Here is a 23,974-nt window from a genome sequence, read left to right as displayed (position 1 = left end):
TGTACCAAAAACATCTAGGGTGTGGTTCTCCTTTGTGGCGTTAGCCGTGAGAATCCACCTGAACAGCGCTGTTTGTCTCCTGCCAAATAAAATGGCGTTGGACTGAATCTCAAGAGTTCTGTGTGTCTCTAAGGGGATATTGGCATACCCCTCCTAGAGGGAACGAACTTACGCATAATTTGTGCAACACTTTCTCTCCCTTTTTCATAATGTTTCGAAACTCCAGTTTAAAAAATAAGGTGGAGGTGGGCTGAGACAAATGGGCGAGGGAAAGCCCGAGAAGAATACGAAGGAAGGCGAGCGCCAAGGTCAAGCTGCCCCGTGCAGGCAAGCAGGTCACCCCCCGCTCCTCCTTCCTCTGCCTCAAGCCGCGGGTGAGGCGAAAGGAGGCCGAGGCCGAGGCCGCCGCCTCCTCCCGCGCTTCCCAGCAGCTTGAGCGTTGCTATGGCGACCGCAGCAGCTGCCGCCTGCGGCCTGTTTGTTGCATTTTGGTCACGACATAAAGAGAAATATGCCGGCGGGAGGGAGGCGAGGGGCCGGCTGCGCTGCAGAGGGGACTCGGCGCCCCGCCGCACCTGGCGGCCTGCGCAGCAGCCCGGGGAGCAAGTCGGTGAGAAAGCGGGCTGGTTGGGGCATTAGGACCCGGGGAGAGTGGCGGGAGGCTGGGGAAGGAGGGAGGCAGACGCGGTTGTGGGAGAGGAGAAAAGTGGATATCCTGAAGGTTGAGTTGCGCGGGGTAGGGAGCCTGAGAACGTCTCGCTATCTATCCAGAAGTAAGTTTCCCAGTCTCTCGTCCGTAACGGGTACGCAGCCATTTTGGTCCCCAGGGGCCCCTGTTCGCACCAGAAGGCACCCTCGGGACCAAAATGGCTGTGCACTGCTGCTGCCTTTGCTTTGGGGCCCCCCTCAAACGGCACAAGATTCCCACGTGGACACCTCTCCACGTAAGAATGAATGTGCAGCCTGCTCACCAGCACGTGCTAGGCCACGTTTACTTGCTGCCCAGTACACACACTGGTGCAGTCATCATGAGGACCATTTATAATTGACAAGTAAGAGAGCTTTGACCTGCACACCCTAACAACCACAGTCATATTCAAAACAAAAACGGAGATGGACTGAAAAACTGGAACGCGTGGTGGTGGAGGTGGCTCTCTTCTCTGGGCTCCTCCTCCTCCTTTTACACAATTCAGCCTTAATAAGCCCGCTACTGGGCTACGTTTTCATCAAGTGTGTAACTAACTTCCCGTTCTTAACTGTGCCCAAACAGTGCCACTTCACACATTAGGCTTGACCCTAGGCAGACAGAATTTCAGTGTGGAGTCAATTATAAGTGGTCATGCATGATGACTGCACCGGCATGTGTATGTGCTGCATGTTATGGCATACAACATTCTGGTGGGCAGGTTGCACATTCATTCTTACAGGGAGTGGTGTTCATGTAGGAATTGTTACTGTTTGCAGGAGTCCAAATAAAAGGGAGTGGCAGTACACTTAAAGCGTGTGTGGCCCCCAGGCCCCCTGTTCACACTGGATGTGGCCCTTGGGACCAAAATGGTTGTGTACGCTTGCTATAGATGATAGAGATGCCTTGAGTGGGTGGAATGGAGGAAAATTAGGTGATTCTGTCGTGGAATGAACAAAACATTTGGGGAGCATGAGAACAATGCTGCGAGAATTCTGGAGTAGGGAACAGAGAAAACAATTCTTGGAGGGTGCAAAGAAGATCACATCATGAAAGGTGAACTAAGGAGGGAAAATTGATTGTGTTGTTGCTACAAAGTGGACAGGGGGTGTCAAATAAAGTAGCTTATGATGAGATGCAGTTACTACTGGTTGTTACTCATTTCTACACAGACTAGATCTTATATTTAGTCTGTGTAGAAATGAGTAACACACATTAAGGGAGCAATCCTTTGGCCACTACACACTGTCTAGAGGGCCATAGTATATGCTCTTTTCTGGGAACTGCTCTCAGAGCTCACACTCTGAGGTGAGTCCCCGGAAATCCAACCTCCCCCCTTGTCCATGCTGCCTCCAAGGCAGCACGGAGAAGCCCCATCCTCCATGCTTGGAAGACGAGTGCAGAGCGACTGAAAAGGGGCGGGGCTGGGGGGGCGTTCCAGGGCAGGGAGAGTGGCAGCTTCCTCAGTCAGTCCCCCCACCACTAGAGAGGTAAAAACAGCTGTCTAGCAAAAAAGAGCAAGGCAGGAGAGGCGCAGAGGGAACAATCCCCCCGTGACTATCCTGCCTTGCTTTGGATAGGTGGTCATCTCCAAGGTTGAAGGCGGCTGCCTATCTATTTAGGATTGCGCCCTAAAACTACCTTAATGTTAACTGCTGGTAGTACACTTGGTACCCAAGAGAAAGAATAAGAAAAGGTCATGCCCTGTAAAGCTTGTGATGGAAAATATAAACTGAGCCATTTATGGTGCAATCTTATGCATGTCTGCTCAGAAATATGTCCCATTGTGTTCAATAGGACTTAATCCCAGCTAAGCATGTATAGGATTGTAACTTCAGACACACCATTTGGCTGATTGGTAGACCAAAATGTTTCTTATTATTGGAAAGGGGTGAGAGTTACAGCTCAGAATATCAAGATGACTTGGTGTTTTGGGATTCTGCAGTTAAACTAGAAACTTGTGGTGACTGAGAAAGCTTTAAAAAAAAACGGTGTTGCAACACAGATGTGGAGGGAAGAAATCTGGAACACTAGAGAATATCCATAGATGTAATTGCCAGCTCCCAACATTCTTTCTTTGTCACACTTTATCATGGAGCCAAGTGTAAGATTATGCAGGTGAAGGGATGAATTATGCATAGGATTACCAAGTCTTGAAATTTTAAAAATTCTGATAACTGAGTAGTAGGTCCTAGAGGCAGAGGCCAGAGCTGGTCTGAGCCAGGGCAGAGTCTAGCAGTTTCAATCAGGTCAGAGCATCCAGATTTTTTTGGCAGGTACAGGAATAGAGCCTGAAATAAAATCTGTCTATTTTATAACAAAAAGCATACATCCTAAAACTATGGCTGAAAAGGGAAAAAAAACAAATAGCCTTGCCCTTTGATTTTCTGGCAACTGACCTGAAAGCCCACAAAATAGCCAGGCTGAGGGGTTTTGTTTCTTTCTTCTGGTTGGTTGGCAACACTAGCAATTCAGGTAGGGGGTTCTCAGTGTTTAGTTAACGTTGAGTTCTATAGGTGAATGTAATTGAACTATAATCTGGGCACAGCTGAGAGAGGGCAACATTGTATCTTGCCTCAGAGCATTTGGTGATGAGAGGAGGTAGGTTTGGCCCCCATCTCGGTTGGGTTCCTAATTTACACTCATTTACTTTCATATAAAAGAATGGCTGCCATTCACTTATATTGGGAAAAGTAGGGGGGCGTGGAACCTATCCCACCAACCATAGTCCTGGGTTGCCTGGCTTTCCTTAACAGTAATGCTATGGAGAGGTGGAGCTGTCCCTGCAGAACAAGAACTCTCGTGCACATACAATTCAGAGTTTTGTAGTGTCTTATGAGAAACCTAATAAAATCTGAAACTGCCTCTCTGGAAGCACAAACACCTCTATTCTGAAAGATAGGTACACAGTTTTGTGTAACCGTCATGCACACCTATTGGATAGTGTGGTTGACATAACAGATGATTACAATTCTTCCTTCTCTCAGTATGCACATACAGGTGGTTAATGTTTTTTATATGTAAATAACAATTGTTTTAGTTCATTCAAAGTTGAGTGTTATGTGCTTTACCAAATGAGCACCATGTGCTATTTAAAATAAAAGTACTACAGGACTAGCTTTGTCCAGCTCCACTATTTTAAGAAACTATTTTTTCTGTATATATAAAAGGAAGTGTTTGTCCATATGTTCCTGAAGAGCTCGAAAACAGTACATCCGATTGTTATGAAACTGTCAGGATTTGTTGTACCTCTGTCTGGGATGCTTACAGGCATAGTGAAAATTTTGTCTGCCATCAGATACTCAAACTACAAATTTGCAAGGGCAGAACCATACCCCTTCTTCAAAATCCACAAGTACACGGCAGCGGGTACGTAGGTGTCCAAAATGGTTGCACGGTTATTCTGTTTAGGGTGCAAATGGATGTGAGGGCACATCCCATTAAGAAGGGGGGTAATGCAGAATGAGCTGAAATTATCAGATAGATACAGCAGGGGGTGGGGGAAGGGAGCAAGTTGCCCAGGTAACGGAAGTAGAATGTTGGCAGTTGATGTGGTGGGAGGGAAGAGAAGGAAGAGCAGCGAAGAAGGGAGTCATGGCTGGCAGAGGGGGAAGCTCAAGACAGTCGTCAGGAGGCAAAGAACAAAACACAGTCGTTACAATTAGGGCTGTGCAGGGACCCTCCCCGATCCCACTCGGAAGCTGCTTTGTGGCTTCAGAGGTGGGCCCGATTCAGCTTGGGCTAATTGGGGGGGGGGGCTGTGACCCGACTTGGCCCTGAACCCGAAGCAGGATTCGGATGCCAAACCCCACTTCGGGGGGGCCCTGACACCCCCGCGCACCTCCGCAGTTCCTTATCTTGCCGCCGCCTCTTCTTCCTCCGTCACCACCTTCTCCTCCTCTGTCGCCTCCTCCTCTGATGCCGCCTCTGCCTTCTCCTCCGCTGCTGCCTTCTCCTCACCACTGCCTTCTCCGCCGCCTTCGCTGTCTTTGCTGTTGCCTTCTTCGCTTTCGCCGCCGCCTTCTCCTCGCCATCACCTTCTCTGCCTTCACTGCTGCCACCGTCATCGCCGCCGCCGCCAGCTCCTGAGGCCTGGATGTGCGCTGACTCTTATTGCAGGGAAGTTCCTGGAAGTTGCCATTTTTAAAATGGCGACTCCCTGCGATAAGAGTCTTGCAATGGCCTCAGGACCTGGTGGCGGTGGAGATGGCAGCGGTGATGGCAGAGGAGAAGGCAGCGGCGGCGCTGATGGCAGTGGAGGCGGTGGCGGAGAACAAGGAGTAGGCAGCGGCGGTGGAGGCAGAGATGGTGGCAGTGGAGGCAGAGATGGTGGCAGCGATGACGGTGGCAGTGGACGACGAGAAGGCGGCGGTGGCGGAGGAGGTGGGTGGCTCAGGTAAGGACCTGGAGGCTCTGGCATGGCTGAACCGGGGGTGCCGAAGCTCCGAAGCACACCGAGTGCTTCGGAGAGCCCCCAACCTGCTCCAGGTTGCTTCGTGCCCCTTCTGCTTCACCTCGGAAGGGGCTCAAAGTGACCCGAAGCAGCCCACTTCTTCGCATTCGGGCCTTGGGTCAAAGCAGTGCACAGCCCTAATTATAATTACTTTAAATGTGCCTGTAAGGTTGATGCCTGCAGTACCATATTCAGTCACTACATGGCAGATTTTCTTAACCAGGAGATTGTTTTGCAGTTCATACAGTTTGAAGCCAGGAGGAACTAGTCTGAGGGAAAGAGTTATACGGCTGCCCCTCTCCTCTTCTCCTTGACAGTCCCCACCCACAGGGGAATGAAGTGCACAGACTCTTCCCTGAAAGAGCTGGGCGGGGGGGCCACCATGGCAGGGGCTGTGCCTAGGGGCCAAGGCAGGCATAATGTGTCCAACTCTGGCAGCTGCATAAGTTTGCTTGAAGGCTTTGTTGTATCAAACTAAGGGCTGATCCAGCCCACGCGAAGCCGGGTCCATGTGCTAGTTTTAAATATTTCTTTCTTTACTCTGAGCATTACAACTGATATATCTCACTGATTGCTTCAAAGGGAAAAAGGGTGTTATGTACATGTCCCAAACCCACTGCTACAAGAATATCACCACTCAATCAATTCCTTGTCCCTTCCCATACTTTTATACACACGTCACCCAGGACCTAGTACAAGATGTAAATGTTGTTGAATCAATTGGAAACAGTGACCACAGTGCTATCAGATTTAATATATATTTAAGGGTGCAATCCTATAGCTGCTAGACAGTGTCTAGACAGCCATAGGATTTTTCGGTTTCCAAACTCCCCTCCCTCGCCACCTCACAGCCAGTGTGGTTCGTCCATGGCTCCGCACTCGTAAGAGCAGCACAAAGCAGGTGAAAAGGGGCGTTCCTGGGGGTGGGGAGGGGAGGAGACCACGGAAGCACCATTATGACACTTCCCATGTGCTGTCCAGCCTCCCACTCCGACGCGCCAATTTCAGCTGTCTAGCCACTAATGCAGGGCATACAAGAGCGTGGAGATGAGGATTCCGTCCCTGCTCCACTTGCCCTGCATTGGATATTCAGCCACCTCTGAGTTCGGAGATGGCTGACTATCCTCATAGGATTGCACCCTCTGTGGAGAATTGCCAAGGAAGTCCAACACAGTCACATCTGACTTCAGAAGAAGAAACTTCCTAAAATGAGGGAAATGGTGAAAAGGAAGTTGAAAGGGGCAGTCAAGAGGGTTAAATCTCTGCAAAATACTTGGAGATTACTCAAAACCACAATGGCTTTTAAGCTTTGTATATTGTATTGTAATGTTTTAACTTCTGTAAACTTCTCAGAGAGCTTTGGCTATGGGGCGGTATAAAAATGTTAATAATAATAATAGTAGTAGTAGTAACAATAATAATAGATCAGCTTTGCGAGAATCCAAAATGTCATTCTCATTTGTGAGAATGACACCAAATTATTGAGGGGGTTAAAACAAAAAAGGGATTGTGAGGAGCTCCAAAAGGCTTTTTCCAAACTGGAAGACTGGGAATCTAACTGGCAAATGTGGTTCAGTGTAAGCTAGTATAAAGTGATGCATGTTGGGGCAAAAAATCCCAACTTCAAGTATAACCTGGTGGGATCTGAGCTAGCAGTGACCATCCAAGAAACAGATCTTGGGATTGTGGTGGACAGCTCGATGAAAATGTCAACCTTATGTGTGGCTGCTGTTAAAAAGGCAAACTCCATGTTAGGCATAATTAGGAAAGGAACTGAGAATAATACTGCCAATATCATAGTGCCCTTATACAAATCTGTGGTGCGACTAGGCTTAGAATACTGTGTACAATTCTGGTCACCGCACCTAAAAAAGATATTGTAGATCTGGCAAAAGGGCAGAAAAGGGCAACTAAGGGCGCAATCCTATCGGGATAGGCAGCCGCCTCCGAACTCGGAGGTGACTGCCTATCCAATGCAGGGCAGGAGAAGCGCGGAGGGGATTGTCCCCAGCGTTTCAGCCGCTCTGCATTTATGGCTAGATGGCCAATTTTGGCTGTATAACCATGGGACCTTGGGAGTGTGGGAAGCAGCAGCCAGACGACACATAGGACATGTCATACTGGCATTTCTGACTTCCCCAACATGCCCTCCGTAACTCCCTGTTTTAGCCTCTCCATGCGTCTCTTCCAAGCATGGAGTGTGGGGCTGTTCCGTGCTGCCTACGAGGCTGCATGGGAGGGGGTGGAGGTCGGTTCTCAGGGAACAGACCTCGGAGCGCGGACTCTGAGGTCAGTTCCCAGCAACCGACCTATCCTATGGCCATCTAGCCGCTGACTAGCAGCCATCGGATTGCTCCCTCCAATGATCAAAGGGCTGGAGCTCTTCCCCTATGAGGGAAGGTTAAAACTGCTGGGATTGTTTAGCTTGGAAAAAAGGAGGGTAAGGGGAGACATGATAGAGATGTACAAAATTATGCATGGTGTGGAGAATGTGGATAGGGAGATATTTTTCTCCTTCTCTCATAATACTAGAACCCAGGGTCATCCCATGAAGCTGATTGGTGGGAGATTCAGGACAGATAAAAGGAAGTACTTCTTCACACAGCGCATAGTTAAAGTCTGGAATTTACCACCACAAGATGTGGTGATGGCCACCAATATGGGTGGTTTAAAAGGGGCTAGACAAATTCCTGGAGGATAAGGCTATCAATGGCTACTAGTCCTGATGGGTATGCTACCTCCGGTATCAGAGGCAGTAGGCCTATGTACACCAGTTGCTAGGGAACACGGGCAGGAGGGTGCTATTGCACTCATGTCTTGCTTGGGGGTCTCCCGTCGACAGCTAGTTGGCCACTGTGTGGACAGAATGCTGAACTAGATGGACCCTTGTTCTGATCCAGCATGGCTCTTCTTATATTCTTATCACACTACTGTTGTAGAATTGGGGCTAGTGCCACTGTAGTGCAAAGGACGAAGTTGTTCCCTTTGGTCTGAAAAAGTGATTGTACAACTCCTAAATATATTTAGGTTGTTGATTTACCTGTATTATCCACTTCCTCGTTGCAATATGTCGTGTGGGGTATGTGTATATTGGTATCCTCCTCTTTTGTTAATTTTTTTAATGTTGTTTTTCAGCTTGTTACTTATCTTTTGATGAAGAGCTTGTAGATTTCTGGCTTAGTCCAAGTGGTTTCTTATCAAATGGAGGAAAAGTGGTCTTCCACAGAAATTGATGGTGGTGGTGGTGATAACCTTCAGAATGCACAATACAAAAGGAGGAGCGATTCTGCTTCTAGTTCATCAAGATGCATCCACCAGTCTCTTGAGAACCTTGTGTCTAATTCATCAGTCTCTCTGGATTTGAGTAGGAAGGATCTACAACATCTAACTGAGGATATATACAAGTTATTTAATCTTAAAGTAAGTTTCCCATATGTTGTAACATTTGTTAAAATATCTAATCACTAAATTGTAGCCGTATTGTAAGTGCAAAACTAGAATCTATTTTTCTCCCCACTTTTTAAAAGCTTGAAATAGAATGTACAAATTAAATGTATAATTTACATTTCATTATTTCTATATCCTTTATAATCCGGAAAAAATGTACTTGAATAAATCTCAGGAAACATTTTACTTATTTTGAGTATTTCTCAGGTATTCATGATGCATGAATGGTATGCCAAGCAATCAAAGAGAATGGCATAATTTATATATGTATATACAATTTTGTCCTAGCATTTGCATTTGGAAGGAAATGCCCTGTCTGTAATTCCTGAAGATTTCTTTCAGCATCTGCCAAATCTTGTTTGGTTGGATCTGCGGTACAACAAATTTAAAGAGCTTCCCCCTGGAATTGGATGCCACAAGTAAGTCTTCTACTTTATTTGTTGTTCAACTTTTCAAAATTATCTGTTTGTTGAACAATACATAGCCATTATGAAATTATGTATTACTCCATTTTGCCCCTAGTTGATGTCAGAAAATGAATAAAATGAAAGTATAATTGGCTTCAGAAATGATGTATAAGAAAAAGGATTAACATAGTTGGCTAAGAGTCAAACTACGCAATACATTATTCATATGCTAAAAAGTGCTTAAGCTGGCCACTTTTATTTTGAAGAAAAAGCAGCCATGGGTTCTCAATCCAGAACATGCTCCCAATCTGGATGGAGGATCCGCATCATTTTCCTGCTTATAATCACCTCCTGGACTGCTATTTTCCCCAAACAGGGCCAGCCAAAGATATGAGTAAATGTGTTTTCTAATTGGTCATTAATCAAATTCAGACATTTTCTGATAAACTGTACCATACTATCACTTCCATCCATTCCCTGATGACCCCCAGTTATGTGGCCTAACACCCAATAGACATGACATTTCTCTAATTTTTTGGTAACCATAAGTCATTAATTAGATTGCTTCTGGAATCTAGCTGCATACTTCTGCTTGTTTGAAATTTTATTCCTCTAACAACAAGATTGGTCAAGTAAATAAATTACAGAATTAACTTTTTTGTCATTTAATTAAGATTTATTTTATATTTAAATGTTTGTTATTTTCTTATTTATTGCAAAGGCAGTTGAAAACTCTGCTGTTAGAAAGAAATCCTATTAAAAGACTGCCTGTTGAGCTTGGTAAGTACCTTTTCCCTCACAAATAAATGCTTAAGGAAACATAGCAATTTTTAGTAATTAACCTCTATTGTGAATGTTCTCTTGACTAATAAGGAATTTTGGACCAGATTCATTGTGGTACAATGCATCTACCACTTGGCATACTGTGGCATAGACACAATTTAATTAATACATAATAGTGACAGACCAGAAGACCATAACTATTAGGACCAGCACCTGATCTGCTGCTGAATTCAATAAGAGTTCCTCAGAGGCTGATTTGGAGGGCTCCTAGCACTACCAGTGGGAAGGCATTGTGCAGCTATTCCATCTTTTCTTTCTTAATGTATTTTCTGCGGTAAGAGAAAAGATAGAAGTAGTGGGAAAGCATGAGAAGTTTATGAGTTGAAGCCAACAATGCCTCCAGCTCCGTAAAATTCCATGAATAAGGCAGAGTGATGACGCTATAAAAACCTCATCTGGAAGCACCCTTGGACTTTCTCTCAGATCAACAGGGGAGGAGATGGGAGTTCTGCTCCTTTCCTACCTATACTAGCAATGACAAAGCTCAGAAAGGAGAAGGCCACAGCAACAGGAGACCTCTACCAGGTCACCAGTGGAACTCTGGATGCTTTGATATTGGAGTTAGAGCTCAGTAACCTTGAGGGGGGCTGAACCAACCTCCAGAGCTCTGAATTTCAGCCCCCAGATTCACCTTTGGATCTCAGGGAGCAGTATCACTTAAGGGTCTGGGTAGATACAAGCCTTCCAAAAATATGAGCTTGCCTAGCCAGTTTGGCACCGTACTTTTAGAGGCCTGCTGCCACAGTATTTAAGCAATTAATCCTGAGCTACCAGTTGATGGTTAAATCCTGCCCCTGGAATACTGATGACCTGTTTGGATTAGCCCCACCTTCTGCTGGAAGTACCCTGGATTGCTGTTTGCTGGACCTAGCCACCTTTCTGCAAAGAGTTACCTTTGCTACCTGGGTTCTACCATATCCACAACTATCTGGACTTGTAAATGATGCTAAGTGTGTGTTGGGGCCTAACTAATGGTTGTAACCCTTCATCGGTAAGAGCCAGTACAGTGTAGATTATAAAGTATTGGACTTAAACCAGGGAAACCTTGGTTTCAATCCCCATTCTGCCATGAGGTTCACTGGGTGACCTTGGGCCAGTTGCTGTCTCTCATACCTACCTCACAGGGTTATTGAGAGGATATAACGAGCTAGAGAGAAGGGTGGGATAAAAGTGTAATTAATAAAAATATTTAATATCTCAGGATCATGCCCAAATTTTCTAAATGGAGTGTACACAAAGTGAACATAGTGCTGGCTTTTCTCACACTTCTCTTTGGATTTAAATCAGATGAATAATAAAAAGCAAGATTATGAGCATTTTAAAAATCTGAAAAAGATTGCTTGCCTTAGAGTGCAATTTTATGCATGTTTAGATAGAAAAATGTCCTACAACTCCCAGCATTCCCCAGCCACCATGGCTAGCTGGGGAATGCTGGAAATTGTAGGACTTTTTCTGTCTGAACATACATAGGATTGCACCATTAATGTCATAGGACTTTCTATCACACGGGTGGAACATCCACGTCCCCACATTGCGTGGAATGAACTTGTCTAATAAGCAGAGTGCTACCCAATGGCTTATTTACACAATCTGGATACTTTAGTTTCTTTCAGAGGTGCTGAGTTCCATGCCAGTAAAACTTTAGCTGCATGCTGGAGAAGCTTAAACCTATGTATATTATGGACAGTCATCTAACATCCAAAGCCTTAAGAGCTGGTATATATACGTTGGGCTCTATAAGGAAATAAAAACAATCCCCAGATGGCTCTACAGTAAAAATTCCAAAAATCCTTGTAGCTCTTCCTCCCGCTTGTTACAATTTGTTACTCAAATATAGACCCTCCTCCTGTAGGTCACATATTATCCCAGCTCACATTTATAATGCTTATAATATATACATTTCATTTATTATTAATTAAGGAGCATCTTACATTGTTGCTGTGCAAGAGTCATGGATGTTATATGTAAAGAAATCTATAAATATTCCATCCTCTTACATTAGGGGTTCCTATACCTAGAGGATCATGGTACAGTAGCAGCTGTGTATTTTCCTTACTATATAGCCTTACTATATAGCCAAGGAGGTGTATGTGAGAGAGTTTCTCATTATACAAAGAGAGTGCTCATGAGAGTAGATGAGGGAACCTAGGAAAAGAGGGAGAGGCACAGAATATAATAAACATTGGAAATAGCGAGAATATCCCAATTTATTACTGCTAGGGGACCATCCACTAGAGGACATTTGTTTTACTACATTCATAATAGCTTTTAATTGCTACTAATTTAGAATAAGACAGACCTGATATATAAAGATATTTGTCTTCCAGGACTGCTTTTTGCAGAAAGATTTTATGTGCAAATATACTCCATAATACAGTGGTGAATAAAGTACAGATTCATGCAGAATATTAAGTATTGCACTCTTAGAAAGTGAGGCCAAAAAAGAAAGAAAAATGTTCAGTCAAGCTGTGAATGGACTTTTTAAAATGCCATTTTCAAGGCAGTGTGAAAAATCTACTATTGACTGCCATTAGGATATTGGCAGTTTTCATATTGTTCTCCACAAACAGATGTTAGCTCTGATTACCTGAAATTACCCAAGTATTTTGTGTAAATAATATTTCTTACCCAAAAGCAAATTTATGTGGAGAGAACTTGTATCTTGCAAAAAAGTATTATAGATTTTTTCAGCAAATACTTGTGTTATTTTTATTCATCCAAACTTGAGAACTGCTGGGGGAAACAAAGAATCATAGTTGGTCCTGGAGCCAACAAAATATTTGGCAGCTCTCTTGCTCCCTCCCTTTTTCTTCACAGTGCAGAAGATATGCATGCAGCCTTTGCCTCATTAAATTAATAAAACTCTCATTGATTTTATGGAGTTAGGGGAAACTCATTTATAGGAAGTAGGTTGCATACAAAGTTGAGTACAGCTAAGATATCCCACATTTTTACTAGTGGTAAGGGAAGTTCCTGCTCTCCAGGAGAGGCACCTGTGGAGAGCAGGAATGGATGGTGGGTGGTGTGGGCTATAGCTACCCAAGCAGTTGGCTGGGCCTGGATGTCCTCCTCCAGTTTCCTGTTCAAGGGCTAGCTAGCTGGGGGAGCAGGGCAACTGGGTACAGACCATGGAGGAAACCACACTGCCCAAGTCTGTATCTGGGAAATAGGCTGTCCTTCTCTTGGTGCTTGAGCATCCAGCAGGAACTATGTGTGGTGAAGGCATCCTGCAAAATCTCTACGGAGGCCTTAGGTCTCAGAAATTTGGGTGCCATGCTGGATACCAACTGCACCCCCAAGTTGGTGGTTTTGAGGCAGCAGTTCATGTTGCCTGCTTCCCTAGGCCTCTCCACCTCCCTTGGATTACTCTCCCAGCTGGGCAAGGTAGTATTTTGTCAGTACGTCCTCACAGACAGCTGAAAATTTCAAAATCGTAGCCAGTATTCTTTGTTTTCTAAGATATCCTATCTGATAAAAGCATTGCTTTAGGTGTGTTCAGTTTTGGCTTAAGTTTTTAAAAAACATATTTAGATTACACAATTTCATTTTCATACTTTGCTCAGTAGAAGTTGATCTTCACAGCCACGTTTAGCCACAATTGTTGAGAATTCTGGCTTATCATTCACAAGCAGCATGCTGGCTCACACAACGCAGTCACTCCCACTTGGCTCTCCCTATCAGCAGGAACAACTAAACTAATCAGAAATTAATGAAGAAACAAAAGCTTCCTGTTACATCCAAACATGGACTCCTGGTTTATCAAGCCCCTAACAAACCAGAGTTTGGAGCCAGAGTTTGTAGTTAGTTTAGCATTCCTGGTTTGTTAGAGGAGTGACAAGCCATGGTTTGGGTTTGGAGGTAATGGTAAGCTATTGCATCCTTGTTAGTTTTCTGTTTAGCCCCTCTCACTGGTTGAAGAAGCCAAGCAGGGGCAATTGGGCACCATGCTGCTTGCGAACAATAAAACAGAATTCTGGCTTATTGTTATGTCCAAATACAGCTGTCTCTTATTTTGTGGAGGCACCAGTAACTTGCTCTGTTTGTATAAGAGAATTGGCTTCATCCTTCCTGATAATACAAAATTAGGCAATTCCATCTGCCTTCATGATATACATAGAGCAACCTTGAAGAATATGTGAAGGCAGTTTTACAAGCATTTTAACCACTTTTCTGGGGAAATGCAAAGTATCTATCCAAGTACAATCAAGCACTTGATGTAGGATAATAGGCAAGTGTATTCCAAAAGCACAGAATTGGCCTGTTTCAGCTTTGAGTTTTGCTTTTAGATAGCTGGGCAAGTCTTTTTTGTGCTGTCTGAAAGTACTCTTAAAATCTTTTAAACTACATGCAGCTTTTGGCTTCGAGTGTATAGCAGTAAAAAAGAAGCCATTGTCCCAATCCTCCCTATATTTCCAGAAAACTGGATAAGAGAGGACAATGCAGCCTGGGAAGAAAAGGGACCTGAGTCCAACAGTAGCAAGAGAAAATAGTCTATGGAGCTCTTGGCAGACAGTCTCCACTGATTATGTATCCAATTGTGGGAGGAGGAAAGAAGCAGCAAAGAGGCTGAGAGAAGTGTGGGCATGGCTGGAAGAAGAAACAGGGAGAATGCTTTGGGATGGAAGGGAAAAGTAGTATTTCCAAAAAGTGCTAATCATCAAAAGACATTGTGCTGTTATTCAGTCTTTTCTTCCTTAACTATTTTTTTTCTGGTTTTTAAAAAAAGATGGACAAAGTGGTGGAAAAACATGGGAGGGCTACATGGGAGTGCTACAAACTGATGATGTCTGGACCCCTTGGAAAATTATGTGAAGCAGTGCACTTACACAATAAAACCCTTGTCTAGAAACACCCTGAGTGTAGGTAAATTTGGGGAGGGAAAAGATTGCTGGTGATGGCTGACATTTCTTGACTGTATAAACATTTTTGAGTTTGGCTTATGGCTTAGGAACTTTAACCACCTCTGTCTTTAATGTTTCCACATAATTGGTGTATTGTTGCTTTTAATTATCACTGCCACAATCTGATAAGGGCTCTTTCTTCCAAAATATTTTAAGTGAAATCTTTTTTTAAATTTTTTGGCAGGTAACTTAACTTCACTTACAGCCTTGAATCTCAGGCATTGTCCCCTGGAGTTTCCACCTCCTGAGGTGATACAGAAGGGTCTTCCAGTTATTCTATCCTTCCTTCAAAAATGCAGTAATTTTGACTATACAGAACCTCTTACTCCAGGTAGAGTAATTTTTAATTCATTTTTTAAAAATGTCTATTTACCTAACTTAGGTGAAAAATGGATAAGAACTGTTCATTCTAAATATAGTTTAGGGATCAGGAATATTTATTAAGTACCTTAACTTATTATTTGAATTTTACGGCATAGGGTTAAAAGCTTTAATTTTGGTATATCTTTTTCCATGGAAGAGACTCTGCTGTCATCTTAATATTTAGGAACAGGAAGGGTCAATTTAATTATCCATTTAGTCATTTTGGGGCAGTCTGATTATGCTGGGGACAGTTTGGCTACTTCTGCTTCCTCATTACATCTCATTCAGGTATATGCATTGGAAAGGGGATAAGAATGCATTCATTTGCCCTTTTGGTATCCTTCTTTATATAGAAGCCCCCCAATTATCCCTTTGAGTCATAGTGACTGGATTTGCATGACAAGACAACCCATCATGGGTGACAAGCCACAGTGGGTTGTCATGTCCAAATAAAGACTGCTGTCTGCAGGGTGGCTTATTTTGGGGCAACAAGTCCAACAAGCCCTGATAACCCATGGCTTGTTCTTGGGGTTATTCCCCGCCCCCTTTTGCGGCTCCCATTCAGAGCAGTTACTGCTGTGGTTACTGTGAAAGGGAGCTACAAAAAGGGAAGGGAGCCTAGATCTTCCCTTTCCGAAGTACCTGGAGACCCAGGGAAGTGTTGATTGGAAGCAGAACACTGCTAAGTGTCATTTCAACACCTAAAACCCTGAGGATCACCTTGCTAAGTGGCTGATCTTGTTCCCACCTCCTTTTTGGTGAACTTTTCTAACCTGTCATTGTGAACAGTGGGCCAATTAGCCTATATGCAGTCTTGTCTTGTCAATTTCCTAGTACCTCTCCTAGTTCACTTTCTTCCCTTGACAGCTGAAACATACATGGCGTCGACAAGGCAAGGCTATACATATTGGACAGCCATAAGTACAGACTTGAGCACCTCCGAAAGACTGCCAAAATAATAATAATTTAAAAAACCTATGGCTCCATTTGTGCAAATTTCTGGGGCTAATTTTTTTTTTAAGCCAGGGAACAAAAAGGGGTCGCGATCAGAGCAGGGAGGGGTACAGGACAAGCAGACAAGACAGCTTCTGCTGTGAAGGACACTGGGATACTGCCTAGAAGTCTGAGGGGGAAGAAGGGGGAGAACAAGCCACAGTGAGCCTGATCATCTGTCGGGCATACTGTGGGTTGTTCAGAAAATAACACACACTGCGTAGCTTATTCACAAGGTGGGTTGTTGTGTCTTGCGAACCTGCACAGTGTTTTCACATCAGCTTGAGGGTGGCCTGCCTTCTGTTGAGTAATTGAAAGAACCATCATTTGGTTTTTAATGCTTGCAAGTGGTTCTCATATGGATTACATTTCATATAAGATTTCTACTGCTTATATGTTACCTCCTGTCTTTGTTGGTTCACTAACTCAGAAAAGATAAGCAAAGTGTAATTCCAAATTGTCAGTACCAATACTTGTGTCTCTGATAGAGTCTATCAAGAGCATTCAAAACGGAAACCTTTTAAAATGGCATCCTGATTCAGTTCTAGTTGTGTGTAGTTATATGTGACTAGGTGCACGAACATTTGGATAGAGAGGTGCCTCCCTTTGAAAGCAATGCATTGTGAATGGATGATATCTATATTCAGATTCGTAGTTATATGGAATGCAGTTTACACCCATGGTTCCTAATCCAGAGAGAGATCAGTATTTATGGCTTATAATCAAAAGCTAATATCTGTGTATTTTAGATCAATACCCATTTGTAAGATTGATTGATTGATTGATAATGGATGGTGACTTGAAGAATGTGGGGAGTTTTTAATGTGTGGTAAAAACCCATGAACTATTTTTACAAAGAAAAGGGGTTGGTGCCTCGGATGATGATGGTTTGATGATGATGATGGATTCTGCATTGTTGTAAAATAATTACTTGCCTACGAGAAATTATGAATTCTTACAGTATATATATTGGAGATGAAGGCTGCTTTCACGACAAACATTTAAATTGATTTGTTATTGACTTGCATCTACCTGATGTTGCACATTCTATATGTTCCAGTATTAACATTTTTGCAGATGTGGTAGAAATTACGGTTGGGTTCCCAAATTTAGGACTTGGTAAAATTACTGTTAATGGATGTGTAGACAGGCCAACTTGAGCAAGTGCAGATTCTCCCATCACTGTATTGTAAAACATTCCAGCTGCCAAATCTCTCCCTCCTGCACTATCATAAAAGACGCCGAAGCATCATTCCATGTGAATCTAGCAATCTTATGCCATAGCCACCATTTTCAGGTGCAGGAGAAACCACACCCAGATTTTCTATATTGAAAATATCCTGGAAAATGAACATCTATAAGATCAGTAAATTAAATAGCCACATTTCTTGGGACTGCAATTCAAAATGGCTATTTTCTGCATTACATCATATGTTACATTAGCAGTATTTACAGTTTTTAAAAAAATTCAAGACAAAAAGATAATGTCACTCATGAAAATGGCACAAATCTTCCCAAACAACTTTTGGTGTTTTGATGCCCCCATAACCTTTTGGTCTTCAGCAAAAATTGAAAAATTATAGAATAGTGAGAAGATGCATTGAAACAGGTGGAAGAATGATCAATGGTGCTTGCTTACAAAATGAACTTTTAATCCTTATCTTAGAGCAGGGGTGCAGAATTTCAGGCCTGTGGGCCAAATGTGGCCCTGTGGGGTTCCCCAAAAGGCCGCAGCCCTTTCCCCTGACTGCCAGTCATTTGGTGGTTTCCCAGCTTTTGTGGAGTTCTTTTCTATGCTAAAGAGCCTTGTGTGGTGCAGAGGGGTAGGCGGCAGTATTGCAACCGAAACTCTCCCCACGACCTGAGTTCGATCCCAGCAGAAGTTGGGTCTCAGGTAGGCAGCTCAGGTCGACTCAGCCTTCCATCTTTCTGAGGTTGGTAAAATGAGTACCCAGCTTGCTGGGGGAAAGGTAGTCACGACTGGGGAAGGCAATGGCAAACCACCACGCTACAGTCTGCCACAAAAACGCCAGCGTAAGCGGCTTCCCTCTAGGGTTCAGGAATGACCCGGTGCTTGCACAGGAGGAACCTTTCGTTTCCTTTCTATGCTAAAAGGCTGAAATGCCTCTTCTAATGCTTAGTTACTGGCAGTAAGAACTTTAAGCTAAAATATTCTGGCATTTTTTGTGTTTTGGTCCCACCCCCTTTGCCTTCAGCCCTTCCCACAACTAGTATGTGGCTCCCAAAAGCTTCTCCAAAATGTAATTCAGCCTTCAGGCTGAAAGAAGTTAAACACCCCTGCCATAGAGCCTAGGTTTAGACCATCAGTTTTTCCTTCTTCAAAAGTTATTATTGCTCCATTTTGAATAAGCCAGTCTGCATGTGATTTCTACCTGTAAACATAATGTCTCTCAAGAAAATGTATGTGTTTTGCACAAGTATCAGCACTGGACTCTCTCATACGGAATTGATGATTGCAGAAATAAACTATTGATAACGTAAGATAATCTCAGTATATTTTGTAGAGATATATCCGATATCAATTTAGTCAATTATCAAGTGTGTACATACCTTGAAATTCTGTATTTCGCAGACTTGCCTTCTCCGCTAGAACAAGAAGCAAAGGCCATTGTTAGAGAATACAAGAGAAAATGTGACAGACCTCCAGATCGTAGGAAAGCTTTCAACGATTTGTGGAAACAGATAAGCTTCCTTAGTGAGTCTAGTAGAACCTTAAAGTTAGAGGCCAACAGCATTTTGATGTTAATTCTTTTGTACATATCCTAATTCCACTTTTTGAGTATAGATCATATAGTGGCCTGGTTCAGATGTCACAGCCAAATCATGATTTGGACATTAGGGCTGTGCCTCAGGCTCATGTTCCTCCATCTCCCCTTGTGCTCCACTTCCCTCCTGCACTTCTTGGTTCACAGTAACCATATTTGCCATGACATCCAAATGGAAGAAGCTATGGTTGCAGCAAAACATATTTTGGCTCAAAACCAGAACTTGAAACGAGGGCTTCCAGTCCTGGTATAGTTAACCATAGTTTGTCCCATCTGAACGTTATGGCAAACTATAGTGGTCACAAACTAGGAAGTCAGGAAGGAGATTGGAACATGCCAAGAAGTGAAGAAGGAGGGCACACACAATTCCAAATCATGGCCAAGAGAGAGAAAGAGAGAGAATGAGAATTTATGGCTTGGCTGTGATGTCTGAACCAATTCAGTGTAAGAAAATAGTGTTCCATCATATGTACATATTTGGATTTATTTAGCAAATCAAGTAAGGGCCTACCCAGACTAAGTTGCTTTGCGTACTTGTTACGCATTTACTGGGCATGGTCCATAAAATGTCTTATCCTTCCCCAAGCTAAGCAGATCCATTCCTGGAAAATTGCATTATCCTTGTAGTCAAACTATAATATTAAGCTGGGGAGATACTATTTTACTGAAGTAAAAAGTGTTTTTTGTATGATAGTTTTGCTAATGTCCACTGGCATCAGTTGGATGATACCTGTAACATCACTGCCCTTGAATATTATGAGTTCCTCCTTCCTCAATGTGCTCTAATGCCCTGCCAATTCAGTTACTTCTTTTTCTTCGCTGTTGTTGGATTTTTTTCTCCTATTTTGGATGCTGTTTAACCTAGCTGTTCAGTATTGGAGTAAACATCTTCCTCCACTATGTTAAAAAGCAAACTACAGATTCTCCAAAGCAAAACTAATCCCATTCCCTTCCATTAGGTAGAAAGGGGGATATAGGTCCATTCGTACTGGATCAGAACTAGTGATAATTTAAGACTTAACAGAAGCAAATACTTTTGATTATCCCTGGAAAGGCCTGAATTGTATGCATGGAATAATTTCTTGTAATTTTGTGATTTATAGATTTAATTCGGTTTAAATCCAGAAGCACTCGGAGACTCCTGGGATAGACAAACTGAATGTTTGAAGCATATGCTCAGTATTGCTATCAATAGTGTGAACAGTAGAGGTAGAACATAAGGAACTATCTTATTTTTAAAATTACATTTAAATAAGATATTCTTATTAATTGATTAATAGATGTTTAATAGTTTTGATCATTTTTGAAGACTGAAGCATATAAGAAAGGCCTATTTCAATTGGAACTGAGGTTTCTGTAATAACTTAAGGAATCTGTATTTTTAAAAATAATTGTTAATGTTTATTGTGAAATGCAGTGCACTCCTGCTATGTCTGCCTTAGAGACTTGTGTATTTCGGTGGGGGGGACACGACATTTGGCATAAAGCATAATGACCACAATGGCCTGATCCTAAGACTTGGTGTTTCTTCAGTGGATGGCCATTTAGGGTGGGGGTGTACCAGAATGCTGTATCACTGAAGCATCCCAAAGTATGGTTTGAAACCAGCATTGCAGCAATATTTTGCAAACGTCTCAGGCAGATTTAGGATCTGTGTGCTCATCTAACACTATAACATGGTCTCTTAGGCTTACAATGAGTTTAAACAAAAGGGTCTTAACATAAGAAGAGTGCATTGTAGATGCTATTCAAATATATTTGCATATGAATGATCAAGGTAATATTCCTAATAATGGATTCCTTTAAAAAAGAATAAATAATGAGGTAATTTGTGTTTGAAGTGCACTGAAGGCACAGTTCCAATGTGTGCATGAGGTTTCCCATTCACTTCCATGAAGGATTGCATATGCAGAGCACCCTGACCATTGGACTAAATGGAAGCCCTATTCATGTAAGGGCAGCTCTAAGGATTGAGGGCATGATCTCTCTATTGTAGGCAAACGGACTCTTAAACTACTGCATGTGCTTCTTTATCATAAAAAATTTTGAAATCTGTTGAACTTATTTTCATATAGCTACAATGAGTAAGAGAGTGTTAATCTTTTGTTTGAAAAAATGTGGTTCTGGTGCAAAAGGCTGCAGGTGATGTTTATTTCATGCTAGGGATGTTCATAACACTTACTGTTATCCCATTTGCATGATCAAGTATAGGAAAGAAAGAATGTAAAGTCAGAAACATATTTTATGTTATGTAAACATAAACATTTATGTTTACCCTAAGAAAAATCTATTTGTACACATGTAACATTTGTTTTAGAAATTATTGTAAACATTTGTGAAAATCTTGTATGCTTTTTTTAGTTCTTGTTATGGCTTTGTGTCCTGAAAGTATAAATACAGTTGTTTGTATAAAATAAATTATACATTAAAATATGCAGTAAATCTCTTTGTTTAATTGCCTTCCTTGATGCATATATGATTTTGTAGTGTGGTACCTGTATGTTCCCCACCGCACCCCCAAGCTAAGAACAGCTTTGGGATGAATATAGATCAGGGAAACTGCATGAGGGAAAGGGTTGCCCCCTTCCTCCAGCACCATTTCCCTGATCTTCAAAGCAGCCACCTGGGACTACTACCTGCTAAAAACAAAAATGTGGAAGATGGCGATCACGGATCTCTTGTGTAACGTACTGGGAAATTTTCCTGGAGTTAATTCAGTTCAGCAAGGAAGCTCTGAATTAAGAGCTGAAGTCACAAAGTCTTGAGAAACGTCAAGAATGCAGGTTCTGTTTGGTCAAATTCTTACTCCTAACCTTTTATATTTAAAAGGATCTCTGTGTTCCATTAATGTATATGCACATAATGTCTTTAAATGAATACAATATAGCCAGTTTTCTGCCCAGGGGGCCAGTTAGACTGAAAGCCAAACCTTCAGGGGATTCCATGCTTCCTGCCTAAATATTTCTAGCCTTGATGACATTTCATAAGCATGGAGATTTTAAGTTCAGGTTGAATGTGTCAGGAGACTTTCTCAGGGCTGTAAGCATTTAATATGCCAGTCACTTTGAGAGTTGAGTATGTTGCCCTTTTACCTGATGCATATTTTTTCTGGCATTTATTTTACTATGTTTTAATTGCACACTGTAATCTCTCATGTTGATACATACACATCTAAGTCCCAAGTACCATCCACTGGAGATGGTCATAACAGCATAATTAAGCACGTAGATTTAAGGATATGACAAAGCTATTATTACATATCCATGCTTAATTTATGGATGAGTAAAACAATAGGCTCATAATCCTGCTCATCTATATTCAGGCCATAAAGTGCAGGTGCATTGCTTCAGACCCTGGATCCGATGCATGTTGTCGGCCATGGGTAGCTAGCAACCCAAAACAAGGGTGGCCAACAGCCCTCACCAGGAGTCCTTCACTTAATAGGACAGATCCCAGGGGCTGGGAAGGAACAAGGAAGAGCCAGTAAGATCACGTGCCTCAAGGCAACCTGCACACCTTTCCAGGACCCTGAAGCCCTTTATATACCTGTTGCTGGCTTTTTCCTTTTTCTTCCCAACCCCTGGAAAGTGCCCCAGTAAGTTAGGAATGCCTGGTGTGGGCTGTTGAACCACCATCCCTTCTGTGAGATACCTTACTGGAGCTCTTACATTTCTCCTGGCAGGTGAATTCACCCATAGCTTTCAGTGGACTGGATGTTCTTGTATGGGTCTTTGCCTTGTTAGGGGTCCTTGCCTGAGCATACCTCAGCGGTGGTATGTTAATATGCATGCACCTAGGGGCTGCGATTCGGTTATATTGTTTCTCTCAAGCTGCATGGGAACTTTAGCCTCTGCACTATGCCCTCTATGCACCTTACTAAGCCTGGATTGTGCCCTAGTTTTTTTCTATATAATTGCCTACGTACACTTTCTTAACCAGTGCAATATTTGTTAACTGAAACATGTTTCAGGTGCCAAGATCTTCGGTTCCTGTCTCTCAAGCAGTGAGATCCTGACCTAAAGTTGGTGAAATCAGTGGCAGTTTTCTGTTGCATCATTTGCTATAGAACCCAGAACTGAGTGACTAAGGGTGCAATTCTATGCATGTTTAGACAGAAAAAAAGTCCTACAACTCCCATCATTCCCCATGGCTGTCTGAGGAAAGCTGGGAGTTGTAGGACTTTTTTCTGTCTAAACATGCATTGTATTGCACACTGAATGGAACTGAGCTCAGCATAGCGAGATAGGGGGTATTGGTGTTGCTGGACAAATGTGTGATAGTGAGGAAGTGAGATAGTGGTTTTAGAGGGGGAGAAATTAAAAAAAATTGGCGGAATCGGGCATAGCTTGGGGAGGTGTCCCCTCAGAAGTAACTCCCCTTGTGGTCAATGAGGCTTGTTCCCTAAACATTCATGCTACGTGTTGTGTCATTACTGTTTGCTTTGTTGAAGGGAAATAATTAATGCCCGGGGGCGGGGGAGAGAAAGAATGATTTTTGTTAAGAACATAGCACATTAGGAGACCTCCCAGGATTTTATCGATTAACAAAGGATCTGCAGCTGTCTTTCTTTACTGTTTGGTTTGTTCGTGTAAGGAAGTAGTTACTGCTAAGCTTCGATCCATCACATTATGGAAATATCAGGGGAAGGAGAAAGGAGAGCCTGGATTGGGGGGGGGGGGTTCTTATTGGTTCAGTTGCCCCTACCAGTCTGATGATGTTTATTCCAATCCCCCCACCCAGAAGTATGTTCTGTGAAGCAATTTATACTGGTGCGGTGCACTCGCTTGTGGAACCCTGCACAGACCAAAGCACACCAAAGCCAATTCCTTGAAAAAATCTGGGTAATCCTCCCTTCACTTCTCCTTCCGTTGTCATGGAGATACCCCCCTAGTTCATGATTGCTAGCCCTGTTCTGAGAACTACAGTGTTAGTCAAACATAGGTCTTATTTCCTCACATAAATTCCTCCCTAGACATGAAGTAAGGCTGGGCCTACTGTATGTCTCTATCTGTCCATCTATCAGGGTTAGGTCATTACAATCTAAATGATATCCAAGGCAGCTTACACAGATATATTCCATACAAACCAATAATTTT

The 23,974-nt window shown here is 42.8% G+C and overlaps 1 protein-coding gene across 3 annotated transcripts in view; it reads left to right on the top strand.

The window, feature by feature from the left end:
* The first annotated feature begins 376 nt into the window (after positions 1-376).
* Positions 377-23,974, top strand: part of LRRC27 (leucine rich repeat containing 27) — a 70,968-nt gene continuing 47,370 nt past the window's right edge. Inside the window, exons 1-6 of one of the 3 annotated variants that reach the window (XM_084845937.1) lie at positions 697-773; positions 8,274-8,558; positions 8,874-9,004; positions 9,714-9,772; positions 14,921-15,067; positions 18,686-18,808. In XM_084845937.1, coding sequence (XP_084702063.1) covers positions 8,340-8,558; positions 8,874-9,004; positions 9,714-9,772; positions 14,921-15,067; positions 18,686-18,808 — 679 coding nt within the window. In that variant the 5' untranslated portion in view covers positions 697-773; positions 8,274-8,339. Of the gene's footprint in view, positions 611-696; positions 774-8,273; positions 8,559-8,873; positions 9,005-9,713; positions 9,773-14,920; positions 15,068-18,685; positions 18,809-23,974 lie in introns of those variants that run through there. The other 2 variants (XM_084845936.1, XM_084845935.1) reach the window with 2 other exon arrangements.

Source organism: Heloderma suspectum, chromosome 3, assembly GCF_057233095.1.
Source record: "Heloderma suspectum isolate Gila_16-S chromosome 3, 16-S_ref, whole genome shotgun sequence".
Lineage (NCBI taxonomy): Eukaryota > Metazoa > Chordata > Lepidosauria > Squamata > Helodermatidae > Heloderma > Heloderma suspectum.
Note: the sequence above shows the minus strand (reverse complement) of the source record. Positions and strands in the feature narration are given on the sequence as shown.